This window comes from Ceratosolen solmsi, unplaced genomic scaffold, assembly GCF_000503995.2.
Source record: "Ceratosolen solmsi marchali unplaced genomic scaffold, CerSol_1.0 scaffold148, whole genome shotgun sequence".
NCBI classification, from domain to species: Eukaryota; Metazoa; Arthropoda; class Insecta; order Hymenoptera; family Agaonidae; genus Ceratosolen; species Ceratosolen solmsi.
The window spans coordinates 851,601-874,110 of record NW_011948446.1 but is presented as its reverse complement, the minus strand read 5'-3'; the positions used below and the strand labels follow the sequence as shown (position 1 = coordinate 874,110).

Genomic DNA, 22,510 nt, shown 5'->3' with positions numbered 1-22,510 from the left:
AATCTAATAATCATTTTTAGTAATATTTAATTTAATTAAATTGTATAACTAGTTAAGTTAATAGAATAATATGATTTATCAATAGTTTTACAGTTTCGTTCTTTCTTAGATTAAAAAGGACATAGACTTACGTTTATTTTCATACACTTTTATTATATATATATATATATATATATATATATATATATATATATATATACATATATAGACATACACTAGTACAAATTTAGAATTGGTAAACACAGACATTATTTTATAAAATATTCATTTATATTAAAATGATATAATATCAATTGATGTATATGTAAATATCTGTATTGTTTTAGAAATACCAAATATTCAATTGTACAAATATATTCAACAGTTACTTTGGTCGTGGCAAACTGTCCAATATTAAAGACATTTCAACAAGTTCCTCGACCGTTTCTATAAGCTTCTGTTTATATACTGGATCTTCAGCCATAATTTTATCAACAAAGGGTTTCCTATCTTTGAAATAATACGCTTCATATGTAATCGGATTGTCCATGATTCTTGCTGCTGTTATACCATCCATTAGCACAGTCGGATGAAATATTATTGCAGTAATAAGAGCAAGTAATCTTTGCTCTTCTGCACCTTCCAGTACCTCCTCAAACGTTGGCAAGCTACTGTGAAAATCATTGATTTTCAAATGTTCTATTAAGGTTGCGTAATAATATTTTATAACTTCACTTTCACATTTCTGTCTTAATTCCTTTGAAGTTGTCAAATAAAGCAATTGCATAACATCATGAGCTAAAGGCGCATAGCGCACTAATTGGAAATCAACAAGATTGCATCGATTATTCTTGTCGAAGAGTATGTTGTAGCTCCAAAGGTCGCCATGACTAACGACATTTCGTTTATTTTGAGATGGTAGACGGATGTCAAAAATTCGTTCACTGGCTTTGTAAATAGCACTAGCATCTAGTTCAAGATTTTTAGCCAACGAAACCGCTAAATTGATAGCAGTAATGAACCATGTATAGCTACTACCAGTGAGTTGGAACTCCGATTCCTGCATAAGTTCCGGATAAAGCTGGATTAGGCTCTTACCTGCAATAAAATATTTGAGAATTTTATTTCATATAAATATTCGTTTCTTTGTTTAAAATTCTAACAAAACAAAATGGATTTATATATTTATGAGAATGTATTTGCGTATTTACAGGATTTTGGTATATTTAAAGTAGACAAATTCATTTTTAAATTTAAATTGAAATAATGATTAAATAAAATATATTTAAAAAAAAGTAATTATCTTAATTTCAATTAAAATAACAAACCAAAGAATATCCATTTGTATTATACTTATACAAAAAAACAATAATGGCTATATACTTCTATCGAAAAATTTAATTTTTACTACGTTAATACATTGCAAATTTATTAAAGTTATCTTTAAAATTATTGAATGAAACAATTTATTACATATTGAAAAAATATCGAGCTCTTTAGTGTTGTGACTTTATTAAAAATTAATATATTTTAATAAGTAGCTTTACAAATTTATCTGTTAATAACGAGCTTATAATGTATTAATAAATAATACTATTTAAATTATTTAGAATTCTCACAATTCAGTGTTTAACAATTCAGCAAAGTATGATTTAAAATTTTACTTAAAATTTGTTGAAATTTAAATACAAGAATATGTATTAATATCTACCAAGACTTCATTATATACTTGTTAATAAATAATTTAATAAATCATTATTAATATCCGTATTATCATCTAATGTAAACATTAAAAGTTGTAAAATAATAATATGGTTCGCTCGTAATGAGAAAATTAATTAAATATAATTTCAAGTTTTATAGAATAAAAAAATTAAGCAATTGTAAAATCAATTAACAATATAACTATTACTCTGAAAATAAATATTTAAAAAAAATTTTTTTTATTATACATTATTATAAGAAAATACTCTTCATCTAATTCTATATTATTCTTTATTATTTACATCTTTACTACATGTATTATTATACTTACTATAATAATCATATATTATTAAATTATATTATATATTATAATACTCAAGAACTATAATGAATTCTTGAGGTAAATTAATTTTATATTTTAAATAAAAAATTAAGGTGTAAAAACACATATTTAAATTACATATCTATAGTTATAGTTTCTTAATTAATTTTATTTTAGAATACGAGCATTCGTTAGTTATTAAAATAAACGAATTAAATATAATTTTATTATTTTTAGGGCCTACAAACAAAGAATAATTGTAAATCACAATCAAAATAAAAAATTTAAATAAAAAAAAATTTTATCTCCAAAATTTAAGGTGGACTGAATATTGCTTCATCAAAGAAACATTTTTATTAAAAAATTAGAACAATATGCGATTGCAAATAACGAATAAATTATTTATTTGTTCAACAGTTTATAACTTAAAATTTAATTAGTTAATTAATTATAATTATATTATTTATCTTTACTATAAAGTAGAATTTTAATTATTCCATAGATGTTGATTTAAGTTCATTTTTAATAATAATTCTACTTGTAACACATTTATATAAATATGCATTAAAATTGATATGTATTCTAGTAAGTTATTTTTTATATTTGCTTTTTAAACAACATAGGCTTCAGTTGATGTACAAATTAATAATAACTATTTATTTATTCGCATAAATGAAAATCGAATAATTATTTTACCATTTAATTGTTCCTCTGCAAGTAACGAAGAAGCATGGAATCTCGCAATGCAAGCTACTGCGGACAGCAAAGTTTCTTTATCAAATAGTTTCGATCTATTTGTAAATCCCTTAAATTTCAAATCTTCAAATATAATTGTACTTTCTTTTGTTAAATAACAATGTGGTGACCATGTATCTCCTTTGAAATTCTTCGTTAAAAGTGGTACAAGATCTTTAAAGAACTGAATTTCCTTCTTAAATACTCCCTTCTCCTTAACATATTCTGCTTGGGCTGGTATATTATATGGTATGGTTTTTACGAAGAAGCTTCGCCTTTCGTATTCATTGTAGTTTGATTTTTTTACTTGCACAATGAGCTGCAAATGCGTACCTAAGAAGCCAATTTTCTCGTCGGAGTAGCGTTGCAATTTGTAATCGATAATATCAGCCTCCGATGATATAGTACTTTTCACTAAAATTTCCACTTCTTGTCGTGTAACTATAGTTGGTATAATTTCACTACTATTAGACTGAACATTTTCCAAACGATTTACGTTTTTATTGATGAAATTATTATCAGGATTGATGACAATACTTTGTTCAAAAATCATTTGACTCGTCATAACTCGTATACTATAATACTTCTTATTATAATTTCTTTGCTTGAGTTTCTTTATAATTGCTCAATCCAATTTATAAAAGTGGAAATTGAATTTTGTCTGTCATTTTATTAAAATTTTTATCAATTATGTATGTTTATGATTGGAAAAGGCCTTACTGATATAATGGTAGAAAATGTGACAAGAATTTATAAATCTCGCGGAATGTTTTACTATTGCAGATTTACACGCATTACACATCATATATTACATTAATTTAATCTTAAAACAAGGATCGTAAATTCAGGTATATTTAATTGAAACTAAAAATAAGCTTCCCACAGTATTTTATGATATTGTACTTTCGATTTATTTGCTCTTTTTAATGCTCAAAATCTGATAAAAGCAATCGTCTAATAGAGTTTGTATATCTCCCTGGAGTTCAAAAAGATTAATGGTATTATTTTCTAAGAATTTTATTGAAATAACTTTATAATAATTAACCAAATATCTCTTTTTTTAATATATAGATTATTGTTAATTATACAATTAAAAAATATTATTTCAATTAAAAAGAATTAAAATAAGTGAATTTTTTCAATCTTAAAATATAATTAATTGGAATGCAAACAGATGAATAATAATATTATATAAAATAATTTCAAATTTATTTATAATATACGATAAAAATATGAAGAAGATAAAATTAAGACCACTGCTAAGAGTATTCATTCTTTCGATTTTAATGACAAGCTCTACGATTCTATGATAATCTTACGGGGGTATACACCAAAAACTTTTGTCTGAATTTGGAAATTTATACATAAGGTTGAACGGGCTTGTATATACAGATGAATGCACGTACACACGCCCATAAAACAATGTCAAGATTACCCTACATAGAAGCTTATTTATAATATTTCTGCTAATATAGCTAATATATAATATTTCTGGTGTATGTTAATATGTTTCAAGATAAAGAAAAAAGTTTTTGAATGAAATATTTGTGAATATTATTCTTATTATGCTACATCGACTGTCTTTAAGTTTTAGAACATGCTCATATAAAAAAAAAATTCTCTGGATGTCAATATTAATATTTTTTATTATGACTTTTAGTCATTTAATTGATTAATTAATTAATAAATTTACGTTACTGAAATTTTTATTCTAATATAAAGCTATCAAAATATGGACAATTGATATGTGAAAACCGTTATTTTTTATAAATTAATTTAATTGCTACGATTTTATTGAAAATTCTTGTTTATATTTAGGATATATAACCATCGATGCTTATTACCATTATCACTTCCTATTCATAAATCTTCAGATTCTTTATTTTACTTAAAATAGTAATATCATAAGGGGTGTATTTCATACATTAATATATCAGCAATTTGTTCAAATTTATCATGGTTATTCTTTTAACATTTAGTATATTTTTATTTTGTTAAATTAAAAGTAATACATCATAATTATGAAAATATCTTTGTTCATTTTTAAACACACATAGTTTAAGATGTTTTTTTAATAACTACGTTGCATGTGGTAATCTGTCAATTTTTAAAGACCACTCTGCAAGTTCCCTAACAATTTCTTTCACTCTCCATTCATATTCAGAATCTAAGCTCATAATCTTATTAACAAATGGACGTCTATCTTGAAAGAAATAAGCTTCATATGCATTTTCACTATCCATAATTTCAGCTCCAATCTTATTGTTAATCATAATTGTTGGAAAATTGATTGTGGTTGAAACAAGGGCAGGGAATCTTTGTTCCTCTACGCCCTGCAGTACTTCCGTAAAAGTGGGCACAATTCCTTGAAAATTATTGATTGATAGACTCTCTATAAGTTCTTTATAGTAGTATTTTACCATTTTCATCTCAAATTTCTCTCTAAATTCTCTCGTAGTAGTTAGGTAAAGCAATTGCATAACATCGTGTGCAAGTGGAGCATATCTAATCAATTGAAAGTCAACGAGCTTACAGCAGTTTGTACTATTAAATAATATATTATTACTCCAAAGATCACCATGACTAATTACATTACACTTGTTTTCAGAAGGTTTGCCTATTTCAAATACACGATGGCTACTTTCGAGAATAGCGCTAGCATCTAATCCAAGATCTTCGGCTATCGAAATTGCTAAATGGATGGCAGTAACAAACCATTTATAGTTCCGATTAGAAGGTTTATATTCTGATTCTTGACAAGCATTTGGATATACTTTATTTAATGATCTACCTAAAATATGATAAATAGAAATTAAAATTAGCTAATCAAATATTTTCCTTTAGTTTATTTAAAATTTATATTAAATTTTACTCAACTTACAATGATATGAAAGTGACTAAAGTATACTAAATTAATTATCAGGATTAATAAGCAAATAATTTTAACATCATATATACATATTATTATTAATTTTTATAAAGTTATTTTACAATTTTTTATTAAATTATTTTATTCTTACTTCTATATTAAATATATGATTATATTAACCTAACTATAATTATATTTCAATATTAATTATATTAATAAATGTATGTTATAATTATATTAATAAACAATGTATTAAAATAATTTTATTATTTAAATAATGTAATTATATTTATAATTTTATTCTGCAATTGTTGCGATATATTAAACAAAGTATTGATTTAAAAATTAAAATGTAATTATTTTATATAACTTTTCAGAATATAGTAAATATTCACCATTTAGTTTTTCTTCTGCAATTAATGAACAAGAATGCATTCGGGCTATACAAGCTATTGCGGATTTTAAAGTTATTTCATTAAAAATTTTAGATCTATTTGAAAATCCTTGAAGCTTCATATCCTCTAAAACAATTGTATTTTTATTGGTTAAATAGCATTGTGGTGCCCAATCATCTCCTTTGAAATTCTCCATTAAAAATGGCATAAGATATTTAAAAAATTCTATTTCTTTTCGAAAAGCACCTTTATCTTCGATATATGCAATCTGACTTGGTATATCGTAAGGTATTGTTTTTACAAAAAACCTCTGCTTAATATACTCACCATTACATGGTTTTTTGTATTCCAATACAAGGCACAGATATTTACCCAAGAACCCGAGCTTTTCCTCAGAATAAATGTGAAAATTATAATCAATTAGTTCAACGCTTGATGATACAGCATTTTTTAATATCTCTTCCACTTCATAGAATGTAATAATGTTTTTATTTTTAAAGTGACTTAGACCTTCGGTATAACGCTGATTTGACTTAAGATGAAGGGTATTATCGGTAATCGATTGGCAAGACATGATGCAATGATACTTAACGGTAACAATAATAATTGTGAATGTTCAAACAATTTTTGTACATTAAAAAAAGTTTTATGCAACATTTTCTTTTATTGAGTGAATTATCAGATTTCACAATTGCTAATACAAAAATTATTAATAATTTAATCTTTCATCACAGATTATAAATTAATGTACTTTTCCGATTAATAAAATATCATTTTATTGAGTTACTTACTTTTCTGATACATTAAAAATCTTAACAAATATTTGCGAAGCTTGTATTATTAGCTATCTATTAGTGTTTTTATGATTTAATAATTTTTTAATTTAATAAAATATTTCAGATTTTTTATAAAATTTTATAATATTATAACAAGATTTTACGTTTTATAAGATCATTATCATGTACATGATTTTTATTTTAACACCGTATATATGATTTATAAATATTAAACCGATACTTCAAATAATATTAGACGTATACTTTCTTATTAAAATAATATACTTCGATAAAAATCATATTTTAAATGAATTAATAATTAGCTCTCTTCTATTTATCATTATATAGTTTTATAATAGCTTCTATCCTATTTTTAATTAAAGTTCATTTTGATTTTTTGTAAAATATCATACTTGTAGTGATGTTTTAACCTAATATTCTGTACATATTTTTATTTTTAATTAATAAAAACATATTATCCAATATATTTATAAATTTTTTAATAAAAAATAAAGTTTTATTATAAATTATTTAAACATAATACCATAACATAAAATCAAATTACTATTAATGATTATTATTATTACAAATACTATTAACAATAAGTTCGGAAGAAAAACTATTTAATACATGAAGAATAATTTTTATTCTAATTTTAATTCTGATATTTAGTAAAAGAATTGAATTTAAAAAAACTTCTTATAATATTTTATCTAATAAAATTTTTCAATATCAAATTATATTATTATAAATAGATTGTCTTTTTGGTATACTATGTAACTATTTAAGACACATTTTAACATTTTAATGAGTTTAATTGTAGTCATGGCAACACTAAATAATAGCAAGTTATTAAAATATTATTATAAAAAAATTAATTAATTTAAAAAAATTTCTCAAAATATAATTATATAACTTATAATTTATAATAAGGAATTCAATTTTGAAAAAAAAAATATTGCCAAATAATATAATAAGTTATTGTATAGTCAATCGTATTAACAGTAATACGAAAAAGGTATTGAAGTTAAAACCAATTTTGAATATTATAATAATATGTACAGAAACATAATATACATAAAGATTTTAAAGTAAATTATTTTACTGGAGTATACAATATAACTAAAATTACTCAAATTGAGTAATAAAAAGCAAGGTTTCTTATAATATTTATAATAATTATAATACTTACAATTGCAAAATTAATACAATGAATATTTAAATTTTATGATTTATATAATATATTTAACAAGAAATAATAATAAATCATACTGTGAATTATAATTTATAAATAACTCATATACGCATATAAGCAAGGTGAACAAACTAGTTGATCCCGATTGACGTGTACACAACAGTTATTCTCGTCAGAATTTGTATTCAAATATCTTATTAACAATGATTGCTAATGAGTTTGAACACAAGATAAATTATTTTCAAATAAATTTCTGGTAATACATGATAAAGAAAATAAACAATTTATTCTTCTTCGAGAAAAATTTATTATCTTCTTAAAGTACTACCATATTTTTTAAATATTAAGACATAATTTTTCAAAATAAATCTATAAACTTATAAATTCACTTGATAAGTACTTTACACACACAAACACACACGCACACACACATATATATATATATAATTTATTTATATGATTATCTGAATTGAAATTAAATTAACTTTTGGAATCATGTTAATGCAAACAATTTTATTTATATCAAATAAAATTGTGCTAAATAAACAATATTTTGGTAAGAATTGAATACATATAATAAAAGTGATGTTTAAAAATATATGGATTGTAAAATAATACATATTATATGTAATAAAAATATGTCGAAAAGAAATAGTATTTATAATTTAAAAAATTGTATTTAATAGTAACTTTTTGTAATCAGAGTAATTCATTTTTGTGAAACTACATAAATTCAGTTAAAATTTACTCCAATGTATTATTTCAGCAATTCGCATTATAAAGCATAAGCTTTATTGATCGTATCGAAAGTAGCACAATAAGTGAAGATGTATAAATTGTTAATCAAGAAACACAAAGAGGCGAAATTTATGAATATAGGAGCTTCTCTTTTCACGAAGAATAAAATATGGTTAATAACTACGAAAAAAGTATAGTATATTCTAATATTATAATAAATCAAATTAAATTGGTTTTTAAAAATTAGATAAAAATAAGTATGAAAACATGGTTATATACCAAATAAAATTAATGTCGAAATAGCATTCAAACTAGTTTATGAAGTTTCAATATATAATTTATTCATAAAAATTAATTCGACATAAACATTATTTAATAAAAAAAAATATAAACATTCAATAAATAAATTCATGATGATATTAATATGTAATTATTGTTTATTTTTTATTCGTATTTTTAAATTTACACACAACATAGCTGCATTTTTCTTTAATTATTATTATTTAAAAATATATTGAGCATTTTTAATCTTGACTATTTTTAATAAGACTATAAATTGATAATGTAAAGTGATAGAAACATGATTTTCCAACAATTCACATTTTCTTCAACTTTGTTTTGACATTAAAATCATTTTTGAACCTTATTATTTTCAATTTTTTAATCAGAATACATTGCGATTGTACTATTTAATAGATTTATACTAGTAGCGAATTTTAAATTTATAATTCATGGAAGGAACTTTAGAAGATTTATCGGCACTCTTTATACTTGCCATCTATCCGTTTCATTTTGAATGAAATGCAACTCTTACTTATCGGTCGAGCTCAAAACAACAAAGCATAATCGAATTGACGCATTCGCTGTGCCTCTGTGTGCACAAGCATGAGCGCGCGCATGCATGTGCGTTAGGGCGCATATTCGCGCTCATACATTTCATACACTACGTGGATATTATGTAAGAGTAATTGAAAGAGCCGGTAATTTGAGGCTCTTCGTACTGCATGGTTCATTCATACCTGGGTAATTTATAAGAAAAGAATTGATTCAATATCTAAATACATATATGTCATACCGGTCCCATTGCATACGTAGTCGTATAGCAGGCAAATTCACACACATTTGCGAGCATAGGCTCGAAGAAAACCTAAGATAATAAATTGTCGGTCTGCTAAGCGTTTATGTCGCGGACCTACACCGTCGCGTATGGCGTACATGTGCGGTTTAGACGGCGTATAATACGCGCGTGCTTTCATCTTTTTCCCCTTTCATCCCGCCACCCACTTTTCGTATTCGCGCGAGAGAAGTGAACAGAGCGAAGGCTGACTGTGACGAAAAACGAAAGGTGCCACAGGAATATTTTTTTCCAAAAAGGTCAAATGGTAACAAGCGCGTAAGGGATGCCCGGTTGTTTTACTACATTTTTCACGTAGAGCGGGCTTTATCGTGTTCTTTTAGCCTCTAGAATCCGAAACGAGTTTGACCGCTCAAAATACTCACGTGCAAATACCAAAAGAGTCGTTTTTTTTTGTTATTTATATCGTAGATTATTATTATCACACACACCTAAACACGCATTTCGCTGGTTCGAGCGTGTATATATAGTTAATAATTCGCGAAAGTTCAAAGTTAGCTTTAACCTCTTATTTGGTAATGGCGCTGAACCTTTCATACGAGGCCATTGGCAAAGGTTTCGTCCAGCAATATTATGCTATGTTTGATGATCCCACCCAGCGACCGAACCTAATTAATATGTATAATGTAAGCATATATCTACGCTTATTCTTAGATAACTTTATTTTTTATTGCATTAATTTAAACAAACTGTACAAATTGTAACTTTCAGACGGAATCGTCTTTCATGACGTTCGAAGGATTACAAATTCAAGGTTCTATCAAAATTATGGAAAAACTTACAGTAAGTATAATGTATTGATTAAATCTGAGCGATACGAATCCTTTGCATCTAGATGATATTTTACCGTCTACAACAGTACAATAATTTGAAAGCTCTGATTTTGAATACGCAGATGGTCAATTATTAGCTAAAAATTTACTTTCATTTTGTTGCCTTATTATTTGCAATCATCCGTATAAATCCTTTTGTAAATTAAAGTATTTGTAAATTATACAATCCTATGGCTTTTATAATTACTTATTATTTTAGCTGCAAAATTAATTTCTCTATTTATAACTTTATAATAAGAATTAATAAAAATTTTTAAGTAGATAATATATTTATATATATCGGTAATATATTTATATATAGATATTTATATTTTGGCTGTTATAGTTTTTTGTAAAAGTGAACTAAAATTAATTTAAATAGAATTTATTATTAACAATCAATTGTACTAAATTGAAACAATCATATAATAAATAAATATTACAAAATTTAATGTCCACCATTATAATGTAATAGTTTGATATAGAATTCATAGGGTATTATGAAATACAAGTTTATTAAGTAAATAGTATTAAGTATTAAGTAAAATAAATAAAAATAACGTATACAAGTTAAAGCATATTTATATATATGTATATGCATAACAATTACAGAACATAGTTTTTGCCAGTATAAGATATTAAAATATTTGTATTTAAATTTTATATTAAATTAATTATAGTGTTCTCTAATGACTTAAATATACATAAATATTGTTAAACTTGATTTTTCAATATTATTAAAAAAATATTCTCAATCTATTTATAAATAATGAAACTAAATTTTTATTAAAATTAAAGTGATCTATTTAATATTTTCTTTCTCTTAGAGCCTAACTTTTCAAAAAATCAATCGGATAATAACAGCTATTGATTCGCAGCCTATGTTTGATGGTGGTGTTCTTATCAATGTACTAGGAAGGCTGCAGGTAAGCTTTTAATTCTAGTATATTTTCTTTAACTTATCCTTTTTCTAGCATTGCATAATTAAGCGAATGATTGTTGTTATAAGTATTATGAGATTTATGGAAGATTGTGACACAAAAACTTGCATACAGCATTTGTTTTCTTTCCTTTACATCATAAATGTCGTCTGGACACTGTTAAAGTAATTAGTTTTATTACTTCACATTTTTTTATGTCAAGTAGAGATTGAGCTAATAACAAGTGTCCAGAGACTATCTCACTTTAAATCTACATCTTTAATGGAAAACTCAGTGATCATTCATGGTTGGGCAGACTGATGATGATCAGCCTCACGCCTACATCCAGACATTTGTCCTGATGCCAATTGGCACCAGCTTTTTCGTGCAGCACGATATCTTCAGACTCGCGCTACATGCCACTGTATAAACAACTACGAACGATCGTCCGCCGATCTTCATACTGTGGTAAAGGCAGTCCCTTAAATTGAGCTGCAGTCATTTTTGCTTTGTTACATTTATATGCATTGCTTAATTTTTTATTTTATCTGTATCCTACTATACCCACCATAAGTAAGAAATGTATGAGATTATTTATGTCAAAAGCTAAATAAATTTATAATTTATAAGGATTTAAATTGAAGGAAACAGCTTATCAAAATTCATGATTTTAGATTGTTTTTTAAAGAAGTCGTGCAATAAGTGTATAATATATTTTCGATTCATATAATTTTTATTTATTTAATTAATAATATTATTTATTTATATTATTTGACAAATATATAATTTACTACTAAATTGATTTAAATGTTATAAAGTTAATTTTATTATTAAAAATATTCAAAAAAATAAACCAAACTTATAATTTCAATGAATTGGATATGTCAAATTTATTAAATTGACTTACTTTTTCACCCATTTTATAAATGTACGATTATGCATATATAATATGTGCGCGCACACACACGAACGAGCGCGCACGCACGCAGTGTGTATTTGATTATTTATTTATTTATTTATCACTATAAGGGGGAGTAATTATATTATTATAGAAAGATGTCTCCTTAAAGTTGTTGAATAATTGAAAATTTATTGTTTAAAAATTAATAGAATCGAAAATATGTAAATTGTATAATTTACTGAATAATAACTTCCTAGAGATATAAAGTTAGCAGCATTAAATTAATTTTAAATTACATGAATTCAAAACAACCTATGTTTATAAAATAATTTACAATTTTTAATTTTTAAAAGTTCTATTATTTACCCATTTGATATTAATTTAATTGAATTAAATTAATGTTATGACTACGACTTTTATTTATTTATTTTTTTAATACATTATATTACGTTACAGATAGTTAAAAATAAATAGTTAAAATTATGAAGTTTAAATTACAATTGAAATTCTTATTGCAGGCAGATGATGATCCACCACACGCCTTTTCGCAGATATTTGTGTTGAAACCGTTAGCCAATTCGTTCTTTTGTCAACACGATATCTTTCGCCTAGGTATCCATGATACTATATAAATGAATGATTTTACTGACTCTAAGAGATCAGTTGATAATAACAAGAAATAACGGCTGAAATAAATTGAGGATAAGCGAACTACTTTTACATCATAAAGAAAACATTTTTTTCATCATAACGTTACACAATGTTTGCCTCTCTTTAGGTATCACTGTTTTTATACAAAGCTGCTTACGTGTCGGCGAAAAGAGGATTTAAGAATAAATAAGTTTGATATTAATGAAGCCTCATTTCTTTATATTTTATATAACTTTATTTAAAAGGTTTTTTTTAGAAAGTTACATCACATATAATGGACTTGTTATGGTAGATAAAACTATTGATACACTAAGACAATAAATTATTATACATAGTTATGAAATAATGCGATCTCTTTTCAAAAATAGCTGCACCACTAACTATTTTATTTAGATGAAATAGATTTTTCAAAAAAAAATTGAGATTTATTATTTTATTTATTATATTATAATTTATTTTGCAATTACAAATTGCCTCTCTTTGCTTGCTCTATTTCAATTGCTTCGAATAATGCTTGAAAATTTCCAGCACCAAAACCCTGGAATAAATGAAAAAAATTATTAAATATTGTTTACCTATGTTTAAAAAGTATAAATAAAATATATTTTTTTCACAAATAATTAATAGTTTTATGATATACTTTACAAATTATATTATTACTTCCATTATAAAACAATCTAATAATTATGGAAAATCTTACATTATGATTACATCTCTGAATAACTTCTATAAAAAATGTTGGCCTATCTTGCATATTCTTAGTAAAAATTTGAAGTAAATATCCATTCTCATCATAATCTATGAGGATTTGCAATTTTTGAAGAATATCAAGATCCTCAATTACATTTATGTTACTTAATTGAAGTCTTTTTCTCAATATTTTATAATAACTGTCAGGCACACTAAGAAATTCAACTCCTCTTAAACGTAAATTTGAAATCTATATAAAAGCGATTATCATTATCATTGTGTTGTGAGCAGGATTCTTTTAAATGTCATATTTATTTGCATATTATATTATAAAAAAAAGTCATTTAATATAAATAAATGTAGTGGTGTATTAATATACATCATTTATTCTTTAGTTAATAGCATAAGATAGAATAATTAAAATTTTTTTACATTTCATGTTTACAACAAATTTAATAATACCAGGTTATATTATTTATAACCATATTATTATACCTTTAGGAAACGTGTATTATATGCATAGTTATATGAGCATTTATCTATTTGCTTTGAAACAATACAAATTCTTTAAAAAATGTTAAATTATAAGACTAAGTTAAAAAAATATCATTTAAAAAATTATATCAAAGTGTTAATAATCTTAAAAATTTAATTCTAATTACATTAATAATAAACTATTTGTATATCATTATAAAAAATTACCAATTCGAGAAAATATAAAAATAGGTGTTATTTCAACTGTTTTACATAACAATAAAAATAAGATTTTCAAAATGTATTTCAATTTACATAATCTCGGCATATAATTTTTTAAGTTTTTAAAGTAAATTATTCTATATTTCGATTATTCAATAAATATACGTATGTTTATCATAATTTTTCTAGAATTTAAAAGTAAGTTTATATTTATTTTGACTTATGTAAAAATCAAAACTCACGGCAGTTATTATGTCATCAGTATTAAGTGCAATATGTTGAACTCCGGCACCACCATAATATTCAACATATTCCTGAATTTGTGATTTTTTTTTACCAAAAGCTGGTTCGTTTATTGGCATTTTTACTGTTTCTTCCCAGTTTGTCATTACAATCGAACGTAATGCTGAAAATTCCGTATGCAATTGAGAATCATCAACAGACCAAAATCTATGAAATTGCAATAAATCCTCGTACCTATTATAAATAAATTAATAAAATATTATTTATAATTTTATTTCATCTAAATGATATTCAATATTTACTCAAATAACTAAAACACAGGCAAATCATTTTATATACAAGTATACACCCAATCACACATATACAATTCTATATGAACACAATTAGTGGGAATAAAATTGGAGATCAATTAATTTAAATCAATATCTTTTTACCCATTTTTAACAGTGTATCATCAAATTATATTAAAATAAAAGATGAAATTTACTTAAAATATCTTTTTAAATTTTACAATGTACCATTTTGCTATTGGCTCCATTTGTTGATCTGGTTGATTTCCAACAATATGATCGATAAAATTCAAATTAATAGGTGGTCTGAAAAATAGTTATTTAAAATTATTAGCTTATATAACAAGCAAAAATGTTTATATCAAAAGCAATAATATATTTATTAATATATATTATTATAAAATATCATTTTACGACTTACAAAAGTTTTGCAATGACATCCCCTTCTATTTTTCGGAAACCTGGTAAAAATATTCCATTATATTTGGTTCGATCAATGAATGTATGAAGTGTATCTCCATACTGTAATATATAAAATAAAAATATGTAAAATTGCAATCACTCTTATAAAATAAATATTTATAAACTTTTAAATCTTAATATAAAAATCGATTACTTTGGATTTGATAATATAAATCCAAATCCATAATTTACGATGTAAATTTATAAAATATCAATTTTTTCTATTTGTACCTGTAAATAAATTTAAGAAATAATATAATTTCTCATAAAAAATGTTATTTTTGTATAAAATAAAAATAGAATTATAAACTGTTACGAAGCAAATTGTATATATAATTATAAAAAATAATCACTTCAATTTAATGTAATTTTTATTTCATTATTACATGTATATTAGAAAATAATCTACAGAAAATCTTGTAAATTTTTAAATATATTGTATTTTTAATATAATACAACGTATTGATTTTTTAAAATAATTTAAGCAAAAAAATATATGAAATCCAAGGATTGTTTCAAAAGTATTTTATTTTATTTTATAATAAATGATACGTATATAATAACGTTTCCGGAATATGAATTACTTTATTGGAAATTTAGATGACTACATTTATAAAATCGCTGATATTACTAGATAGAATTGTTCGATTGTTTAATATTATGTCCTTCCAAAAGTTATAAAATATTAAATAAGAAAGCATTAGATTCATGAATCTTTTCATAAGTGTAAATTAATATAATACATTTATTAAGAATTAATGTTTGGTATAACATAATTAATAAGCTTTCTCAAATAAAACAACTTATATATTTTTATTTAATTTTATAAAAATATAAGTTTTCAAACTTATAATATACGATATTTAAATTTTGTTATATAACGTGTTAATAAAAATATGTTACTAGTATTTCTGGTCATTATTAATTATTAGTTTTAAATAAATAGTTAGTTTGAAATAAATTATTTAATTTTTTAAATCTCATCGCGTTTCCAGAATCACAAGAATGGAATATAAAATACATTGTAAATTTGTAATATTGAAATAAAATAAACTTGAGTAACAAGGTTAATACAATAAATAAAAATTTTAATCTATTATAAAGCATTTAAATTTTAAATTTAATATTTCTATATAATATTATTTTAGATATACTAAGTTTTGTTAAATCTCATAAATTTTAATTGTAGACCACTGCCTATAATACATAATTTATAAGCTGTTGTTTTGTATATTTTGTATTAATTTATAGCATTATTTTATAATATATTCTTGTTCGTACTGTTTTCTGTTTTAAAATAAAATTTTAAATAATTTATACTATGTAAATATACAAACGTATGAAAATACTCACAGTTTGTAATGTTGCAAATCTAACAACGCCATATTTATCTTTTTCTTCCCACAATTCTCGAATAATTTTGGCGCCTCTGCATTTAGCAATCTATAAAATGTTAGCTAAAACTTTCATTCTTCGCTTTTAAGTATAAAAATTTCTATACATAAAAGATTATGCTAATGAAAAGTACCTTAAAAATGGTATCAATATCCTTGACGTTAAAGGCAATATCACGAACTCCATCTCCATGTCGAGAAAGATGATTGGCCATCTCTTCGTTATCAGGTTCATAAGCTGATTCAAATACGAATATAATCTAAAATTCAGTAACAATGAAATTAAAATTGTAGATTTTAGAAAAAAATAGATTATCAAAAAAAAAACAACTAATTCTTAAATTTATTATAACAATTTATCTAACAAACAAATATTTCAAATCTCGTTTTTCTATATATTTGTATTTAGTATATTAAATTATACAATTAATTTTTTACAATTGAAAGAAATGTGTCTTAAAATTGTAAGAAATAAACATTAAATTCAACATAGGAATAAAGCATTTTTACTATTTTTAATGCCACCATCAAAATTAAATATATGAATATTCAAGTATTATAATATAATAATATCATAATAAATATAATGAATCCTCGACAATATAAATTTTGGTTTTAAATTTGTAATTTAAAAAATCGAAATTACGATACATTCATTTTTTTAGCAGTATTCAAAATTAAAAAAAAATAGTAATACAATATTGTTTAAATATATTTTTATATTATCTAGCATTTTCATGTATAAATAAATTCATAGAAAATACGATTCTTTCATAATTCATAATCAATTCTTCATAATCGTAATCATAATAAAAACTTTCCAGACTTTCCAGATTATTTGAAATAAAAAAGTTGAAAATTACAAAATATATACTTATCTTTATACCGTTATAGTAAAATAAATTCAAAATATGGTATTAAAAATATGGTACGGTAAATATGAATTCAACGAAACTAGATATAATGTTATATGACAACATTTCATTATAATTTGTAATATTATAATTATAAATCTATAGCTTTATTAAAATAACTAGCAAGTTACATATTTAGAAATATATTGTTTTAAAAATACTGTAAATAATAGATTAATTGAATATTAATTAAAAATACCTGCATAACAAAATAATATTTGTTATTAAATCAGAAAAATTCCAAAGTTTTTTAATTCATAAATAGTTTATAATAAGCAACCTGAGTATTGACATTATTCTTACAATCATTCATTATTCTTATAAGTATTTAATAAAGAATAAAAGTAAATTATAAACATATTCTGATTTTTTTATTAACTTTTCTAATTAACTATAGTAATAATAATAATAATAAATGATTTTCAGTTATATAATATGCTTTATAACAAATATCTAATACAGTATGAAACTTATTTTTAAAAATAATAGAATTTTATTACAAATCGAGATACTTTTATTATTTAAATACAATAAAATACTATTAATATAGAAATAACATTCCAACCAATATTAAATTTTAATGATTAATCAATGTAAAATAATAAATAATGTATCTTTCATGTATTATTTTATTACCTTGTTTAGCTTAATAGCGTGCGCTGCCTTACATCGTGAGCCCGTTTCCAAGCCATTATATCCTAATGGTTCAAAGCCCATCCTTGCACAATAAAAACTAGCAGCCTATTAGACAATTTTTTACAAAGTTATTAAAAAAATTTTATCTAAAAAAGAGTATATTTAATTATGATACTTTTGAATACTATTATATATAAATTATCTTGTAATTATTAAAATCGTTATGGTGAATTATAATTATCAGTGTGTATGATGCTATAATTAAAATTTAGGCTTAAAGAATTTGAAATTGTTGCTTAATATGAATGAATTACATATTCAAGCACATCAATTCTTTCAATATAAATTATCACTATTCACCTGCTTTGCATTTCCAACCCAAAATTTTACGTGATCAAAATTAAGAAATTGTCCTCCATTTGGCTGAAAATAAATTTATGAATTGTAAACATTATAAAATTTTTACGGAATTCTAGCTATTTTTTAAAAATTGTAATATAAAAATACCTTAAGTCCTTTTTTAGAATACGTAGTCTAGAAATAAAAAATTAACACTAATTGATTATTCAAATAATAATATTTAGAGAACTTCATTGGGAGTTATATTTATATCCTGTTTTGAAAAAGCTTTAAATTGTAATAATCTGCATTTTATTATAATAGAATAATTAAATATTTAACTTAATGAAAAACAAATGCCAAATAAATAGAAATATTTTTTATTCATATTTAGAAGCATAGTAAGAAGCATAGTACCTCAGTACACCATTAATATTATTTATAATTATTTTAGATCAAAGATTTTGTGAAAAGCAAGATATAAATTTAAATAAATTACTATCTTATAGATGGTATTGTAATTACTTCATATAATACAAGGTACTCTGTAAATTATAAATATTACCTACAAATATTTTAGAATATTATTTATGCAAAAACGTATATATGCACAGAAATAGGCTTATATACGGTTATTGCAATACAAGTTAATATCAAATTGCTATCCTTATTACAATTCAAAGTATTGTATATTTGAATCTATACAAAATATTGCGAATTAAATTTTTTTTTTTTAAATAAAAAAGAAAACAAATTGCAAATTGACAGTAGTTCTAAGAATCAAAAACTTATAAGCAATGTTAAATAGTAATATTTTTGAAAACTTTTTAAAACTATTGTAAATATCAATGAATGCGAAAGAATTTTATAAATTTAAAAGTGATAAAATTAATTAATGCTATGTACATCATAATTCAAACTTATTACTTTTGATTTAAGAGTACAACTTATAAATTACCATTATATTACAATAAATTAATCTTTAATTTTGGAGTAATTAATACAAATCAAATAATCGTTCGTATAAAACCAAAAATCAGAAATGTTTTTTGTAAAATGTTGCATTCGACTACTGATTCCTCCTTTAAATAAGCTCAGGCCTCGAACCGATCGAATAAGTTCAATCCGGGATTGGTCGAGGCATAGAGGCTTGTTTATCAGCCTGTCGCGTTTTCGAGGAGCGAGAGCGAATACATTAATTGTTGGCATTCAAGTATTTTTTGATTTTCCATATCTTCACCTCTTCTATTGAATTGTATTTAGCACGGCGATGATACGTGTTTCTCATAGGCTCTCAACTTTCTCAAGTGTGATATTCTATTCATATTTCAATATCTTAATTGATTTCCATTTATTTTGATTTCATATTTTTTAATTTTAATAAATAAAATTTTTTAATTTAATATTGTTTCTAAAATTAATTATTATTATTATTTATTTTATTTAAAATAAATAATATGATTTAAATTAAATTTCAGTGTTCGTTTAAAAGTAACTTGGAAGATTTAATAAGCAAGCAGTCAACATTAGTTAATAGCTTAAGTTGCATTATTAATTATATTATGAATATAAACATTTATTTATAGTTAGTATTTATACATATACATTAGTAATCAACTAAATTTACATTTTTATTTATTAATTTTGTATATAAGCCAGTTCAGACAATTATCTCTATGAGTCTATTGACACGATAATAAAAATAATGGATTTACAAAATAATACCTTTTAAATAAATTAATTATTTTAATTATTATAAGTATAGATGCATGCATTTCTGGTGGACATTAAAATAATTATTTTTACAAAAGTAGTACGTACAAATATATAAACGAATAAAACTAAAAATTGTCATAATTGGTTCACATCGTAGAATATTTCAATAATTAATATTTTTAAAGAAACTTTATTGATTTGTGCTTGTTTTAAAACTATTATAATATTCAAATTGATGTAGAAATAGAATTCCATTAATTAAAATATTTGATTAATATTCAATAAATAAATTTTAAATATACGATAATATTTTGAAATATGTTAAAGTGTACTTAAATTTTAAATGCAAAATACTTATTTAATAAAACTATTATTTTTCATTAATTTTCATTAACATTTAATAACAAAATAATAATAATATTACTATTTATTTTATTAGATTAGCATAATTGAATTGAACAGAATTGAACGTATGGTTTTTATTTTCAATTCAAAATATAAATTTATAATATACATGCTATATCAACTTAATTACGTAAATCTAAATAAAAATATGTAAAGTTTTGCAATTGAATATTATTAATTGTATTGGTATTTTCTATTATATAAGTAAAACATAAACTTTTATAAGTTAATATTATTCGAATAAAAATATATGCTTTAAAAATTATTTTTATTTCGTTATATTGAATAATTATTTTTAGTGAAATAACTCGAAATTCCTTTGCAAGAATAATATATGCATACATATAATAAATATTGATATTTATTAAAGTGTATCAAAAATACATTCATTTCGACTTTAAAATAGTATATTATTAATAATATATTAATTAATTACAACTATTTTTATAATTATAAAAATATAAGAAATTTTTTACTACTCAACCAATACATTGTTATGACATATATATTTTATTAATAATAATAAAATCATTTATTTTATACATTAATTTGCTTAAAGTATATTGTAGTCTTCTAGAATAATTTAACCTATGATTTTTATTAATTAAGTTTTTAATCAAAATACTAAAAGAAAATTGTTTAATGAAAATTATTATTTATCTCAATCTACTATTTTTTAATCGTATATGTACATATATCGTATAATAACATTTTGTATATTTTTTTAGTATAATAAATTGAATATGAAACTAATTTAATCGTTGATTCGATCAATTCAACAGTACAAACATTAATAGTTAGATTTAAATTAAAATAATTTATTTTATAAATAAATATTTATATTGTTTGTTGGTTCTTTTATAAAAAAAAGTTATTTTAATTGAAATTATTATCACGACATTGTCTGTATATTTATAGTTCATAATAATAGTTTTCAAAAATTTTTAAAGAATAACCGTTTATCTGTCTTTTAATAATAATTTTTCAAAAACGTTGAAGTCATTTATATATAATATATCCATATATTTTATTATTAGACATGTCAAATAAAGTAATAGCTGAGTTAGAAACAGATTGCTTTTTATCTTTGTAACTAAAGTATCTATAAAACATATGAATAACATCAATATACATCAAATATTCGAGAAATCTAGACGGAATACGTATTATGCTATACTTTATAAAAATAATATGATAATTAACTTGTCAAACTGGGATGCTGGTCTTGCCATTAACTCGTACGATAGCTAACTCGAATGCACGATTCGTTTCATCAAATGAATCCAATACCTAATGAAAATTCTACGTTATACAAGTATGTCTAGAATTTTATCGATCTCGGAATATCAATTAATTTAAAAAATTATGTTTAATTATATTAGTAATTTAAAATCATAAATTCAGACACATGCATAAATATAATACATATACATATATATCTCTATTAAAAATCAACTATATTTTAATTATTTTTCTTAATAATGTAACTGCGTTAAAATGAATACAATTTACAATATATGAGCCATATTATGTTACTTTATAATTCATTAATTTATTCAATATTTCCAGAAATTTTTCAAAAGAGTGGGTAAT

At 22.8% G+C, this 22,510-nt stretch overlaps 4 protein-coding genes across 5 annotated transcripts; 1 reads left to right on the top strand and 3 right to left on the bottom strand.

The window, feature by feature from the left end:
- Positions 1-349: 349 nt before the first annotated feature.
- On the bottom strand, positions 350-3,369 carry LOC105366188 (uncharacterized). Its single transcript, XM_011504532.1, has 2 exons — positions 2,702-3,369; positions 350-1,077 (listed from the first exon to the last, which is right to left on the bottom strand). The coding sequence occupies exons 1-2, from the start codon at positions 3,303-3,305 to the stop codon at positions 365-367; spliced, it is 1,317 nt and encodes a 438-aa protein (XP_011502834.1). The 5' UTR covers positions 3,306-3,369; the 3' UTR covers positions 350-364.
- A 1,429-nt stretch (positions 3,370-4,798) lies between these two features.
- Positions 4,799-6,612, bottom strand: LOC105366187 (uncharacterized). Its single transcript, XM_011504530.1, has 2 exons — positions 6,005-6,612; positions 4,799-5,531 (listed from the first exon to the last, which is right to left on the bottom strand). Exons 1-2 carry the CDS (start codon positions 6,576-6,578, stop codon positions 4,819-4,821), a joined length of 1,287 nt encoding a protein of 428 aa, XP_011502832.1. The 5' UTR covers positions 6,579-6,612; the 3' UTR covers positions 4,799-4,818.
- A 3,099-nt stretch (positions 6,613-9,711) lies between these two features.
- Positions 9,712-13,475, top strand: Ntf-2 (nuclear transport factor-2). Of its 2 annotated transcripts, none has more exons than XM_011504529.1 (4): positions 9,712-10,474; positions 10,560-10,631; positions 11,488-11,586; positions 11,897-12,163. In XM_011504529.1, exons 1-4 carry the CDS (start codon positions 10,367-10,369, stop codon positions 12,008-12,010), a joined length of 393 nt encoding a protein of 130 aa, XP_011502831.1. In that variant the 5' UTR covers positions 9,712-10,366; the 3' UTR covers positions 12,011-12,163. The 2 variants fall into 2 exon arrangements, with proteins under 2 accessions (XP_011502831.1, XP_011502830.1); XM_011504528.1 differs by lacking the exon at positions 11,897-12,163 and adding an exon at positions 13,000-13,475 and having other exon boundaries at positions 9,763-10,474.
- A 112-nt stretch (positions 13,476-13,587) lies between these two features.
- On the bottom strand, positions 13,588-20,121 carry Hpd (4-hydroxyphenylpyruvate dioxygenase). The gene is made up of 11 exons (XM_011504593.1): positions 20,074-20,121; positions 18,965-18,991; positions 18,818-18,880; positions 18,458-18,562; positions 17,042-17,167; positions 16,867-16,956; positions 15,473-15,573; positions 15,280-15,357; positions 14,761-14,995; positions 13,833-14,072; positions 13,588-13,670 (listed from the first exon to the last, which is right to left on the bottom strand). The coding sequence occupies exons 1-11, from the start codon at positions 20,119-20,121 to the stop codon at positions 13,596-13,598; spliced, it is 1,188 nt and encodes a 395-aa protein (XP_011502895.1). The 3' UTR covers positions 13,588-13,595.
- Between the last annotated feature and the right edge of the window lie 2,389 nt (positions 20,122-22,510).

Excerpts from the sequence above, each read along its gene's own strand:
- Hpd (XM_011504593.1), bottom strand. The coding sequence starts at position 20,121 with ATGAATAGAATATCACACTTGAGAAAGTTGAGAGCCTATGAGAAACAC. Across the intron at positions 16,957-17,041 it reads ATATTGATACCATTTTTAAG|ATTGCTAAATGCAGAGGCGC; the intron begins GTACTTTTCATT and ends AACATTTTATAG. Across the intron at positions 14,073-14,760 it reads CTGATGACATAATAACTGCC|ATTTCAAATTTACGTTTAAG; the intron begins GTGAGTTTTGAT and ends GCTTTTATATAG.
- LOC105366187 (XM_011504530.1), bottom strand. The coding sequence starts at position 6,578 with ATGTCTTGCCAATCGATTACCGATAATACCCTTCATCTTAAGTCAAAT. Across the intron at positions 5,532-6,004 it reads TGCAGAAGAAAAACTAAATG|GTAGATCATTAAATAAAGTA; the intron begins GTGAATATTTAC and ends ATCATATTTTAG.
- LOC105366188 (XM_011504532.1), bottom strand. The coding sequence starts at position 3,305 with ATGACGAGTCAAATGATTTTTGAACAAAGTATTGTCATCAATCCTGAT. Across the intron at positions 1,078-2,701 it reads TGCAGAGGAACAATTAAATG|GTAAGAGCCTAATCCAGCTT; the intron begins GTAAAATAATTA and ends ATTTTATTGCAG.
- Ntf-2 (XM_011504528.1), top strand. The coding sequence starts at position 10,367 with ATGGCGCTGAACCTTTCATACGAGGCCATTGGCAAAGGTTTCGTCCAG. Across the intron at positions 10,475-10,559 it reads ACCTAATTAATATGTATAAT|ACGGAATCGTCTTTCATGAC; the intron begins GTAAGCATATAT and ends TGTAACTTTCAG. Across the intron at positions 11,587-12,999 it reads ATGTACTAGGAAGGCTGCAG|GCAGATGATGATCCACCACA; the intron begins GTAAGCTTTTAA and ends TTCTTATTGCAG.